This window comes from Pelmatolapia mariae, linkage group LG7 (genome assembly GCF_036321145.2).
Source record: "Pelmatolapia mariae isolate MD_Pm_ZW linkage group LG7, Pm_UMD_F_2, whole genome shotgun sequence".
NCBI classification, from domain to species: Eukaryota; Metazoa; Chordata; class Actinopteri; order Cichliformes; family Cichlidae; genus Pelmatolapia; species Pelmatolapia mariae.
In genome coordinates, this window is record NC_086233.1 from 31,520,526 (window position 1) to 31,534,342 (window position 13,817).

The following is a 13,817-nucleotide window of genomic DNA, read 5'->3' on the forward strand; positions in this document are numbered from 1 at the left end:
CAGACAAACGGTCTCAGCAGGTTAAGCTCATGAACGGTTTTACCAGTGAAAGTAATTATTAGCTGTAGTGTGAATGATAATTTTGAACAATATTTAAAGTACAAATAAACTGACATTAAACATGATTAAATGCATCTTTGAATCATTGCTATTTTATGCTTGAATGTTTGCACAAATGTCTTCAAATTCATGAATGAAAGTGAATTTAAAATAAAAAAGACTTAGTGAACTTCTATAAATAACCATGTCCTTTGTATGTTTGTATGTTTAATTTTTCATGTCTTTGTGGATTGCCTACTGAGCTGTTGTTTCTGTGTTTACAGTTACTCATATTTTAAAATTAAGGGTCCTATTTTGAAAACAGTTGATGTATGCTGAAAAGAAAACTCGACCAGAAACAAATTTAAGTGAACCATTCATTATTGGTTTGAATTTCATTTTTTTATACTTTACATTCATTCTCAATTACTGCAAATCAAATGAAAGATCAATTTAATGAAATCTTTCTTTCATTTTGACTTGAAAATAAAATGTTATAACAATTTGGATTGAATATATGCTTAAGCACAAGTTAAAAACTGTTTGGCAAAAGTGTTATATCCTAAAACTGATATCTCAAGTAGACTGTTTTTACTACTTAAAGACATATTTAAAACTCGATTTAATTTATTTGAAGAGTTTAAATCATTTTTTTCTTTACTTTCCTTTATTAAGCATTTCATTCCGGAGACATAATTGAAAAAATATATGAACACAGTCACTGACCATTTAATATATTTATTTCTTCATATTCAGTTATAAAAATAAACAATTAATATTTATATTTCAAAAATTACATTAAAATGTTTCATTTGACACTGGTATGAACAACAATCAGTCCATGTTTTCAGGTTAGTCCTGTGTGCTGCTGTGTGTCTCTGTCCTGCTGTCTTCTGCCTGTGAACACACACTCTGCTGTGCTTTGTCCTCTGAGCTCCTCTTGATAGTCAGCTCTCTCAGCCTCTTCAACACACGGAGCTTTGGCTGCCTGGATGTGGAGCTTCCCATCTGGAGACAGGTGGCAGGTGATGGCTTGAGGGTTCAGTCCTTCAGGTAGATCAAACTCCTGTCTGCACTGCTGCAGTGGAGGAGACGGCAGAAAAAATATCCAGGTTTCCTGAAGTTTCTGGTCATTTCTACATTTCTCCATTAGGTGTAGCTGCTACTCAAGTTTTTTGTAATATAATAACGTTTTTTGTTTTGTTTTGTTTTTTAAATAGACCACCATATTTATATAATTTTGTACGTTATTTATATAGTCACCTTATCTGTTATTTGGTGTACCAGTTCGTGTTTTTATTACCATTAGGTAACACCTATAACCTTTACACAGAACACGGCTATTTCTGGTCACTGGTGACATCGTGTAACAAGATCAATAACGTTGGCCTGCACGTTTCACCGGTCTCATGGTACATAGCTCATGGACCCTCGTTCAGATATGGAAGATGTGAAGGAAAGCTCAATTAATTATATCAATTTCTGTCATAAGTCTTAAAAATGACGCACTGACCCCAGAAATGTAGACTTCTTATGAAGGACAAATATTATTAAATACAGACCCAGGCTTTCCACAATATTGACTTTTCCCCCCCAGTGGCACTAAATCCTATCAGCCCACCCCGTCATGTCCGACTTCAAGTGTGCAGCGATGAACGTGTGCAGTGGTTCGTCTGCGTTTTATCAATGAATTCTGCGCTCCCGTGATCCAATCAGCCAATGAGCAGCTCGCACCTGCAGCCGTTCACAGCTTGGTAGCTTCAAGAGGTCACTACACTTTGAAACGTGGAAGGGAGAGCGTGGTGAGTTTTTAACAGCGACAGCTTTCAGCAGGGCCTTTAAACAGATATTACAGCAGAACGGCTCATTCTTCTTCTTTTAATTACAGATTGTAATGCCGTTGAAAAATAGCAACACCGTGGCTTTGGAGAGACGCGTGGATCTGGCCTCGCTTTTCTGTATGATCGGGCGGCACGGCCCAGCCGTGGCTCTGGCCGTGATAGCCATGGTGTCCGTGGTGGCGGGTTTCATCATCTACCGAACAGTGAGGGGGAAGCGGAGAAAGGCCACAGCCGGAGCCACAAGCACCGACAGTGACAGCAGGGACGCCGGAGCGGAGACGCCTATACCGCCGGATCAGGAGCCGGAGCCGAGCCCGGAGGTTTTGCGCATCTCGGCGGACTCAACAGGTAACAGATTCGGATGAAACGTTAAAAGCTGCGAGCTGCTGCAATTTACTAGTGCGGGAATTTACGTATAACATGATCTATATTATTATTTCGTAGCTTTGGTGGTAGATTCAGCTTAAGCTGCGTGCGCACAGACGTCAAAACCGAGCGTCCTCCCCTTTCTTTCTGAAATACAACACTATAAGCAGCCCATAATGGACTACAGCTCACAGTATACTGGTGTCTAGCCTTGTAACAGTCACGGCTAAGGAAACCAATTTGAATTTGTTTTATACAAAAGATGAGCTCTAAAATCTCAGGCAGATGTCCAAAAACAGACTGTGTTATTATTTTATTTTATTTGGATATAATAATAATTATTATTATTGTTATTGTTGTTGTTGTTGTTGTTGTTGTTACAAAATTGAAAAAGGCTCCTCACACATTGTTGCATTAGTAGCTAAAAGTAAGATAACACCCAGAAGGGACAACCTTGGAGGGTCTCGCCTGTTATATGAATTGTTCCTGCAGGAACAATGCAACGTGTCTTTAATTACTTTCAGTGTTTGTCCTTTTTTTCTTTTTTTTCGTCATTGAGGAAGCACCGTGATATCTCAAAGTGAATGGGCACAAGAAATTTAGCTAGAACAAGTCTGCGTTTTAACATTTGGTGCAGAAACACTCAAACTGAGATACAATTGACTGAGGCTTTGCAAGAGGTTATGGCTAAAGAACTGTGCTGATTACTTTTAAGACTGTTTATTTCATGAAGAATGGAAAAATTGATAAGTTCCAGCAATGAATGAATGAATGAATACATAAATAATCATCTTGCCTGACTTATGTCTGATCGTTAAGAAACTTGTCAAGTATAAGCTACTCATCCTGTCAAATATTAATAGACCATTTTAATAAAATGACTGCCAGTGATTAGTAATGACTTTAATTTTTAGAGTGCTGTAATTTGGGTCACTTCTCATCTACTCTGACTAAAATGTATGAAGTGATCTAGATTATGCAAATCAGATTCAGTACATTTTAGAAATAAATCAAAATAAACTTAATATTCAGTGTGTGTTTGTGTGTCTTTCTCCTGATGTCATAGTTGTGAAAGCTGAAGGCTCTTTAGATGTGAAGGAGGATACTGCTCTTAAAATCAGGCATCGGCGTCTCACTGCTGAGAAAAAAACGCCACCTGACCGTCAACCCAAAAGTGACTCGGTACAAGACAACAAGCACAGTTCTTCAGTGGAGCAGGTAGCAGAGCTGCATGCAGAGGAGGAAGACAAAGGTGCTGAAATTGATGTGGAAACTGATGGCACAAATGGCACTATGAAGGATGCTGATGAGCAAGGTGAAAATGAGGTGATACGGAGCCACAAAGAAGAACTGAAGGTAAGCGGTTATCTTTACAAATTTAAGCATATTTTGCCACAATTAAATTCACTTTTGTTAAATGAATGATTATCTTGGAGAACCACTGATCATGAAATTTTGCCATGGCACATGTATTCTATTGTTTAGTTACCCTTCTGTCTAGATCCCAGCAACAGCAGGCACCATTGATTAGAAGCCCAGCAACTAATGACAATGGAAGCTGGCTACCAGTGGGTGGTGAAATAATGTTAAAGGTCTTGAACCCTTACATTATCACCAACCCATTATTGGTTGTTTTTTACTGAAATTGAGATATTGGGGTCTGAAAACAATCAGGATATTTTTTATTTTTATTTATTTTTTTAAGTGAAAGTCAAACATAGATTTAAAGAAGCTAAACTCCAACTTTAGCATGAACACTAATATTGCTTCAGGTTTTCTGGATTTGTAGTCATTTGTTCCCACAGGCAAAATAACAACTGATTCAGCTTTAATGCAATTATGCCTGTTTTGCTTAGATGGCTTTACATCTAATCTTTCTTTGCTCTGTATTGGTCAAAAGCTGGGAAGTGGTTAGCTTGGCTAAAGTGATGGTGTGACTTGGCAGCCATTTTGAATGTTTTGGGGTTTTGTTTTTCCCTTTGGTAAAGCCCCTATCTGAATGTCTCAGCTCACCAGCCCTTTCTATGGTTGAACATAAAGACCACATGCATAGATTCCCCAATGACAGGCAATTTAAAAAAAAAAAAAAAAAAAAACACACACATTTTGACTTTGACCCAAAACATTGCTTGTAAAGCATTTCAAAACATTCTGGCTTCATTATTGGATCAATCAAGAGTGCAAACATAAACAGCTTTACCGCACATGATTAGCTAATGTTTCATGCTTGGATTGTTTGGCTCTTTGGGTGCAATCTCAGAGGTTAGTTTAGTGCAAAGACTTGCAATGGGGAAATGAGTGATTTGATAAAATCTCTGTAGTTTACATATTCTCCATTAGTTTAACTGAAATGCTAGTTTGGTGGTGGTCTTTAATCCTTCATATTTTTCTAACTATTGTGTGGCTGAAACATTAAGACCTAAAGATTAAAAATATGTATTTTATGCATCTAGGTACTACAAGAAAAATGCCAAGATGATGATGTGCCTACTGAAATGGATGTGTCGAATAAGGAGGCCAGTCAAGAGGAGGAAAACCTTTTGGACATTTCAAAGAGCACAGAGGCCAACTTGGAAGAACCTATCGTTCATATTGAAGACGTACCTGTTGCTTCCATCTGTTATTTCAAAGATGTGAAATTTGAGGAAGAGAATCTTCAAGGTGTCACTGATTTCTCTAATGATTATAGCAACAATCACCCTTTTCCGGAAGAAGAAAAGAAAAGTGGTGGTGAGGAGGCAAAAGAGGAGTTGGTAGATGACCAACTGACTTCTCAACAAGCTGGGATCAGCTCCACAGTGTTTGTTGAAATAACCAAGCTACAGGGCCAGTGTCATGAGGTGATGCTATCCTTTCAACAAAATGCAGATGAAGACAATGTGAGTGATTCAACGGATATAAACTTCAACAGTCACCTGCTACAATTGGCTGAACAAAACAATGAAAGTGAGCTTGCATGCAATCAAGACAGTGATGTAAAAGAGGATATACCCACTGAGGACATTGCCTCACGTGATGAAGAAAGTAATCCTTCAAGTGTAGTACTGGACCACACCCTGCCCTGTTTGAACCATATGATTGAGCCAGAAAGCATTAATGGTGATGATAGCCCAAGCAGTATAACAAAAGGGGAAATGCCCACTGCTGAGGATATTACCTCATGTGGTGAAGAAAGTAATAGTTCAAGTGTGGTACTGGACACCACCCTGCCCTGTTTGAACCAGATGATCGAACCTGAAAACGCTGATAATGGTGATTCTAGCAGTGTAGTAGATGGTGCAAAGGCCCAAATCTCTGGCATTGGGGAAATCTCCAGCTTGTCATCAGATCAACAGCAACCACAAAGCAACATAAATGAAGATGACATTTCCCAAGCTCTGGGAGTCACCAGTGGGGCTGCTCCTGTCACATCTGAAGACTGTAAACTTCCTGTACTTCAGATTCAACTGCCCTCTTTTGAGCAAAGTGAGCCGACTTGGTCATCCTCTGGTCTTGGTGGTGAGAGTGGAATTTCAAGCATGACTGTCAGCCCTGATTTGCCAGATGTTATCGGTGAATATGACATGCCAACTGAAAATGTGGCACTCACAGTAAAAGATGATGCACAGTTCGAAGAGCACACTGAGGCTCAGAATAGCCTCCTTGATGATGAGGCTCGATCTGCCATGAATGAAGATCTAGCAAATGTGGTATCCAGATCTTACCCATCATATTTTTCCCAGCAGCCCCTCATTGAGCAAACTGACTGGGCTAATGACAGTTCTTTAGCAGCCAATGAAGACATATTGGGACATGAAATTGAGGATCGCTACTATAGAGAGATGGACCAGGCTATGGAGCAGATGGCAGCCAATGTTACTAGCTTAACCGATGAGTTCGCAGTGAAAACAGACATGAAGGCTGATATCAAGGTTGTTGAAATCAATCAGAAGATGGAAAGGGCAGAGAAAGAGAAGGAGGAAGAGGACTATGAAAAGACTGAAATCAGTATCATGGAGGCAACTATGGACAATAATGAATGGATCACAGATGGAAACTACCAAGTTCTTCCCTGGATGAACCAGTCTGTCCGTCCTTTTGCCCAAAACCACACACAACCTGACCCAGTTTCTACTGAAGATGACCATCCAGGTGCTTCTGTCACAGGTGCTACTTGTATAGATGCATCTCTGTCCTTGAATGATGTGAAACAGGCTATCCCGCTTTCCCCTGTTCATGAAAATGGCAAAAAGGTTGTGGCAGTCCAGCCCATGTCCCAGAATGTCAATGTGACTTTCCGCATCCATTATCTCACCCACTCACCAAACCAGAAGGTGGCCATCACAGGGAGCCAGCAAGAGCTGGGGAACTGGAAGAAATTCATCCCGCTCGAGAGAGCCAAGGATGGGAATTGGGCCACTGTTGTCAGCCTGCCTGCAGAGAGCATTGTGGAGTGGAAGTTTGTGGTGATGGACAAGGGTGAGGTGTGCCGTTGGGAAGAATGTGGAAACCGCCTCCTGGATACGGGCTACGGAGACGACCTGCTTGTGCACAAATGGTGGGGATTATTGTAAAAGATTTGTTGAAAATGCTGCAGTTTGAGATCAGCAGGTGCACCAGGCTTTCAAACTGTGTTCACGACCAGGTAAAGTTGTGTTTATGTTTGTCAGTAAATTGATAAAACATTATGATTAAATTTGGGGCACAAAAGTATTGGTTCAAACTAGGCTAATTTTGGTTGAAAGAAACTATTTCTACTTGCTCAGATTGCAAATTTCCAATTTTATAGAAGAAACAATAAACGATCTTTTAGTGTTAAATTCATTAGTCTATTGAAGTGAAATGCTCTTGAGCTTTTTTTTTTTTTTTTTTTTTTTTTTCTTATTATTTGTACAAGCAAAAATGTCAAACTTGAGCCTTGCGGTGTGTCTTTGTTTCCCACATACCAATTCTCTTGAGAATGGCTTTGACTTCTGCAGTTTTAAATCATTTAAACATCATTTTACTAATATAAGACTTTGAAACATGAAATTTCAACCAGATTTATTCCAGTATAAACCTAGATGCAGTATACAGGTGATGGAAACTTCCAGCAACACAATTCCCTAACAGACTAGCTCTTATAAAACATCTGATGGGACCTTCTAATAGCCAGTAATTAGGTATGCGTTTTCAGGGAACAGGAAATATTTTGATCAAAACACTGAACCATTACACAAGATGGCTTGTTTCCCCTTTTACAATACTACTGATTATGCAAACTACTCCTCCTTAACAGGATGATTTAATGCAAGCGTGAATGAAGAGATTACTGTCCATATGCTGCTTGAATATGCCTATCTATAAGGATAAATGCACATAATTAAATTTTACTAAAGCAATAAATACAGCAATAATTGTTCTGTACGATCGTTGTTACATCAGGTACTCTTAACGCGTTTACCACTAAACTGTGATAGTTGTAACTTCAATGCTGCTTTTATCTCATGGGACTATTTGCATGCAAGACGGTCCCATTGTTGTTCAATAAATGTGCCTTGTGAAAATAATTTTCTATAGTGTTGTAATGCATCAAACGTGTCTTTTGAATAATTTGATTAGCTAATTATCTTAAGAGAAAATTATTCACTACAGTTATCTGGTTCATCATTTGGTTTTTAATTGGTGTAGTATATAGCCTTTGTGTCTCAGATTCTATCATTGTATCCGGATATGAAATATTGTGATGATGCTACTTCTGAATGTTGGTTATTGTGGAGATGGTTATTAAATAAACTAATCTTAAATCTCATTCCGGAATGTTTCTTAAGCATGTAAATTTATTCAAAAGTATCCCACCCTCCCCCAAAACTCTTTAAATGCTTTAATACACATTTAAGAAAATAGTGCATTAAGCACTACATTTGAAGAACACCATTTTATTTATTTTAACAAAGAGCTAACATATGAGGATGATATCCTTTGCTGTCTGCTAATCATTTACAGCAGTTGCAACAGACCAAACCAGATGCAGTTGGTTTTTGAAGTTGTTGCACCAAAAAAAAAAAACTTTCAACTTTCAGACCACCTCTATTTTCCTGTTTTGTTTTGGTTTTTTTTCTGGGGGGGGTTTCTTTCTTCTTTCTAACCATTGGCAAAGACTGTGACCTTGTTTTGAGTCCAGCTGGCACAGAGGTGTCTCATGCAGTGGAAAGCATCATTAGCGGGGATATTTTCATGCCAGCTTGTCAGCTCCATTCAGCAGTGAGCTGAAGGTGACTCTGCTCTATCTGGAAAGAAATGTTTTTGATCTTCTGGTCTAGGAACTGTGGATGGTGACTAATCTGCCTATAATACAGGCCAAAATGCAGTCCTGTTAGTTATCAATTCTGCTGCACAGAATAGGGATGTTTTGTGAAATAATCTAACAGTATGAAACTGTATGTAAGTACTGAAAAATTTAAAATGCAGTATAGAAGCAACGGCCCCCCTTCAGTCATTTAATTAGATTTTAAGTGCTCATTTAATTGTCAAATCAAACTCAAAGTAAGTCATGCACAAGAATTGCTCACAAAAGATTTAAAACAATTATTCTCATTAGCACAGAGTTTAATGTGATTGGAATTTGAGCTTTTTGATGGCTTCCTTTCCAATCTTACAATCATGAGAACTTGCTTTGCGCCATCCACTTGTAAATGTGTATGAAATGTGAACTGTACATTTGGATAGCTCATGTCAGTCCAAAGTGATTATTACTTAATAATGTTGGCTTGGGTATTGAACCTTTGCAGAGTTAACATCATGTTCCTCATATTTAAGCAATACCTTCTTTGACCCACTGAAAATGAGATCAATAGGACTCTGCCCAGCTCTAAGTCACGTGATTTCTGTTGTCTTCTATTTCAAAAGGGAAACCTTTGCCTCTTTGACCCAAATTTACCAGAAGATGTATTTATACTGCACAGAGACTCTAGGTTTACATTGATGTAGACATGTAGTAAAAGTGGGGTGAAAAATGATCTTTAAGTTAAACCTTTTGCAAATAAATGAGATACATTTTACAACACGCAAGATTTTGGAACATGCTCCCTCACTTGTGCTAATGTGCCAGCTGGGGGTTGGAGCACCTTTTATTGTAAAGGGTGATCCTTTATTTAGATACAAGGCTTGCAAGTGACACCACTTAGGCCAGTGGTGTCCAACTCCAGGCCTCAAGGGCTAGTGTCCTGCAGGTTTTAGATAGCACCCTGGGTCAAAACACACCTGAATCAATTAGTTCATTACCAGGCCTCTGGGAAAACTTCGAAATGTTGAGGAGGTAATTTAGCCATTTAAATCAGCTGTGTTGGATCAAGGACACATCTAAAACCTGCAGGACACCGGCCCTTGAGGCCTGGAGTCGGACACCCCTGACTTAGGCTCTTCTTATAGATAACTCATTTCAGATCTCTTTCTGTCTCTGCATGAGCCTCTATACTCACAGCAGGTGAGTATCAGTATTTGTCAAATAGCTAAACGCTTAAGCCACCATTAAACTGTTGTTTGAGCTCCTGTAAGGCCGGCGTCTTAACACTGAGTCACCAGTCTAATCTGGAAACAATTTCAGGCTCTTAACATATTTAGACTGCCTAGACTGAACAAAGCCTTCAAATCAACACTCTCAAATGGTTAGTCAGCTGTTATATTTATGTTCCCCTGTGAAGTATATTCATGTGCTCTGGATGGGGAATGACCTGCAGGGTTACAGTCCAACCAGCTGAATGTAGTTTTACTGAACTCCCATTCACATAAAGTGATTTCCTTAGTTCAGAATTTACTGATCCCACTTTCTTGAATATACTAGAGATGATTTCAGATGGTTTCTTTCCATGATTAAAGCATTTGAAAATCAATGTGTTGTTTTAAATACACAGCCTTCAGACCTGAACAGCATTGACTCTCAAATAACAGAAGTACGTAAAAAGCTGATTTAAACCACTGCAATACCACGGATTTAAATCCGTGATATTGCAGTGAAGCCCAGCTCAGCAAAGCTCAGCAATTTTTAAAATATAAAGGCCATAACCATATTGATTCTTGAATATGATAGCAAAGAACACTCAGAAATTCAGAAATGCTTGGTTTGTCTTAAGCGAATGTGTCTTCAGACACTTAAGTTGTTCTTAACATAAACCAGAGCACTGTCTCCTTGGCTCTACCACATAACAATCCTTAGTTCAAGTTGGACTGCCAAGTGTGAAATTCTTTCTCTTGAATTTCAGGCTGCTGTCTCTTCTTACAGAAGCCAACCAGTAAGACAAGGGGGGGGGGATGATAATGTCAGACTATGCCAGTGTGTTTGTGGGTGTCTGTTCTGTTTTTATAACTTACTGTCTTTAACAAATTCTTTGAATGTATGTATTTTCCCTTCACTCCCATTCACTTTCTCTTCTTTCCTCCATTTTTCCAGCTTCTATGTTCAGCAGACCATTTTAAACCAGCACTGTTGACTATATCTGACTCAATAAATATTAATGGGGTAAAGGAATTATACTGCTTCTTTTGATGCTTTACTACTGGTTTTTATTATTCTTACGTGATTATTTAAAGATATGGGACGAAGGGTCGATTTCTAAAATGTTAATACGAAATACAAAACTTAAGTTATTCCAAAATGCAAGAAAGACCAAGTTAATAGTCATAATGCCATGTCATAGTTAGGGTGTGCCATACATGCAGGCTATTAATAATACAACATGCAAGAACTTCTCCCTGTTCCGTACAGTGAGATCCTCTGATGACCTTCACTGGACTGTCAAGCATGCTGACTGTGCTGCATGGCCACGAAAGGAGCAGTCAGTGTGGGTTAAAGTGGAAAGGAAGGAAGCTACATGAGTAGAGTTTTATCAGCGTAACACAAACTGATTTCCAGTGTTAAAATACAATTTAACATGGAGACTTTTTAAGAATTTTATTCGTCATGTCTTCACTCAGTGGCTTTAACAATTATTTTATTGGCCTACATGTTTCTTGTCTACTTATTTTTGGTCTTCTATGCAGTCCCTCGGTTTCTATGTTTAAAAAGAAATGCACTGCTCCATAAAGCTCCAGGCAGTATAAACTGACCTGTTTCTTTATTTTGTGCATCAGTAAGCCAACTAAAAGCTCTTCTGGATCTGTGCCACACTGGGACAGCCCTCTGTCAGTGAGGTCGTTGCTCGCCGTCTCAGAGGACACTGCAGTTGTGGGATGAATGCAGCTGTGTTTGTGTACAATGGGAAGTGTTAGTGAAATAAGTGATTGTGAGGGACAATACACACAGCTGCACACATATTGCAAAAGAATCTGTGTGAATCTGTGCTTTGTAAACAAGGTCAGGTTATGAATTTTTTTTTTTTAAATTGGCACATCTTTGGGCCTCTTGCAAATCCTGACAACTCTGTTCTCTGATACAATAACTATGTGTATATAATTTTATTGCATGCATGTTTCAATAAATCTACAGTACTTGTATATTTAAACAGTCTTTGAGGTGTCACTTCATTCTGAAAGACAAAACTGCACGAGTTTGTATTTTTGCTTCTTCCCATCTTTCCTGCCATGTCACAAAAACTCTCTTATTGAAGTGCGAATTTCAGTCACAGGCAACAAAATTTGTAGATTTTATAATTCAAATGTGTTGCCTGGTGACCCCTGATCTTTCCCCAGTATGACACTTCAGCTTTTACAGGCTCTATTTCGAATGTTGTGAAAATGTGAACACACAGTTACAGAGACAACACTGACCCCTGGCTGTAATTGGAAGATGCTGAGTTTAAGCTAGTGCCTCAACAATCAAGAACCAAATGTTAAATGAACAAATAGATAATAAGGAAAAGAACAATAAAACAATGTTCAAATATCTTTATGTAAAAAGTTATTATAACTAAAAACAAAACAGTATAATAGATTTCAATTCAAATTAAATCACCAATTGATAATTGTTCAGATTAACATCTGAAATTTCACCTGAGAAAAAACATGCAGTAAAGATAAGTAGTATAATAATCCAGCTGTTTCAGTTCAGCTGGTGGCAAGTTCAACATTTTAAAAATTAACAAAAAGAAAACAACGTAGGACAGAAACCAAGAACAATGTCACATTTTTCTGTGTCTTTTAACTAATTTCAGGTTAACATTAACATATTTTCAAACAGATCAAACATATAGCCTTCTTACCAAACCAACATTGGCTCAATTAAGCCCTTTGAATCAATCATACCATATGATTCTTAATTTTTTTTTAAATCAACCATTATACAGTGCTGTCCATATGTCTTGAGAACCAGTTTCTCTTAATTTTTTTGAAATGTTTTGAGCAATAATTCCCCAGGCTTTCTAATGTTTTTTCAAAGTTTTTCTTTGGATATTAACTGCTTTTTCACCCATTCAGTCCTATCCTCATGCCTGACGATTTTCAGACGAATGTTTTTGTTCATTAAGCCAGTTAACACTGACCAATGAATTTTTTAAAGTTTTAAAAAAACAAACCTAACTGAATGAACCTGGACAAATGGAGGACTAAAGAAGAAGTGACAGGTCAACCAACTATCTATGACACATGAACAGTACCTGAAAATCCTGAACTTAAGAAATAGGGGAGAAAATCCACCAAAGACCTGACACAAACCTGAGAGATGCCTCAGGCTCTTCAGTTGATCCATCCACTGTTCACTAAAGGTTAATCAGAAATGATCTCAGTGTAAGACTGGCTCTCAAGCAGCCTTTGTTAAGAAAGGAAAAAAGGTTGGCATAGATTAGCCTTTTCCCAACTACTCAACTTAGTAAATGACAACAGGTCTTATGGATTAATTAATCCAAATTTAATCAGTATCAGTATCACTAAATGTCATCAATATGCACAGTGGAATCAGTAAAGAGGTCTACAGCCATCTGTAAAACACAGTAGATGCTCTGTGATGGTTTGGGGCTAGATTTTAACCAGTGCCAGTGGGAACCTTTGAGAATTGATGTAATTATGAACATAGAAAAGTACCGTCACATTTTGAGCCACCATTTCCAGTATGAAAATGATGTGAAACACACTGTCAGAGTATCAAAAATAACAACAACAACAACAAAAAAAAAACAATCATAGATTGGAGCACAGACCTAGACAGTGTGGGATCATCTTGATGGAGAAGAAGAGCTTTGAATGTCCAGATTGGAGAACTATTCCTGAAGACGACTTAACTACAAGAAGGCTTGGTTAAGAGAGCTAAGGCAATGCTGAAGAATAAAGGTGGTCATACAGATATTGACTTTCAAGCTTGTTAGAAGTGTACAAACCCTTTATAGAGTGTATTTCCATGTATTTGTGTTTAAGTTAAAAAAAAAAAAACTGTTGCACCTAGTTCCCATTTTGAGGATTGATGCAAGATTTTTTCACAGTACTGTAAAACACCATGAATTGTTATACTGACTCAGTTTTAAGTATAAAAGTTTGACCTAGAAAGCAGAATTTACCCTGTGTATCCTCTCATGACTGTTGATTCAGCTTCAGAATTATGTAATATATATATATATATATATATATATATATATATATATATATATATATATATCTGAAGTGTTTCAGTCCCTGCAAACTTCCAGG

The 13,817-nt window shown here is 38.0% G+C and overlaps 1 protein-coding gene across 2 annotated transcripts; it reads left to right on the forward strand.

Moving 5' to 3' along the window:
- Nucleotides 1-1,400: 1,400 nt before the first annotated feature.
- Nucleotides 1,401-7,115, forward strand: stbd1 (starch binding domain 1). Of its 2 annotated transcripts, XM_063478812.1 has the most exons (4): nucleotides 1,401-1,841; nucleotides 1,928-2,228; nucleotides 3,313-3,602; nucleotides 4,700-7,115. In XM_063478812.1, the coding sequence occupies exons 2-4, from the start codon at nucleotides 1,934-1,936 to the stop codon at nucleotides 6,797-6,799; spliced, it is 2,685 nt and encodes an 894-aa protein (XP_063334882.1). In that variant the 5' UTR covers nucleotides 1,401-1,841; nucleotides 1,928-1,933; the 3' UTR covers nucleotides 6,800-7,115. The 2 variants fall into 2 exon arrangements, with proteins under 2 accessions (XP_063334882.1, XP_063334883.1); XM_063478813.1 differs by lacking the exon at nucleotides 1,401-1,841 and having other exon boundaries at nucleotides 1,848-2,228.
- The last annotated feature ends 6,702 nt before the right edge of the window (nucleotides 7,116-13,817 follow it).

Bases quoted from the DNA above. Each gene is read 5' to 3' on its own strand.
- stbd1 (XM_063478812.1), top strand. From the start codon at position 1,934: ATGCCGTTGAAAAATAGCAACACCGTGGCTTTGGAGAGACGCGTGGAT. The intron at 2,229-3,312 runs GTAACAGATTCG...CTGATGTCATAG, and splicing joins CATCTCGGCGGACTCAACAG to TTGTGAAAGCTGAAGGCTCT. The intron at 3,603-4,699 runs GTAAGCGGTTAT...TTATGCATCTAG, and splicing joins GCCACAAAGAAGAACTGAAG to GTACTACAAGAAAAATGCCA.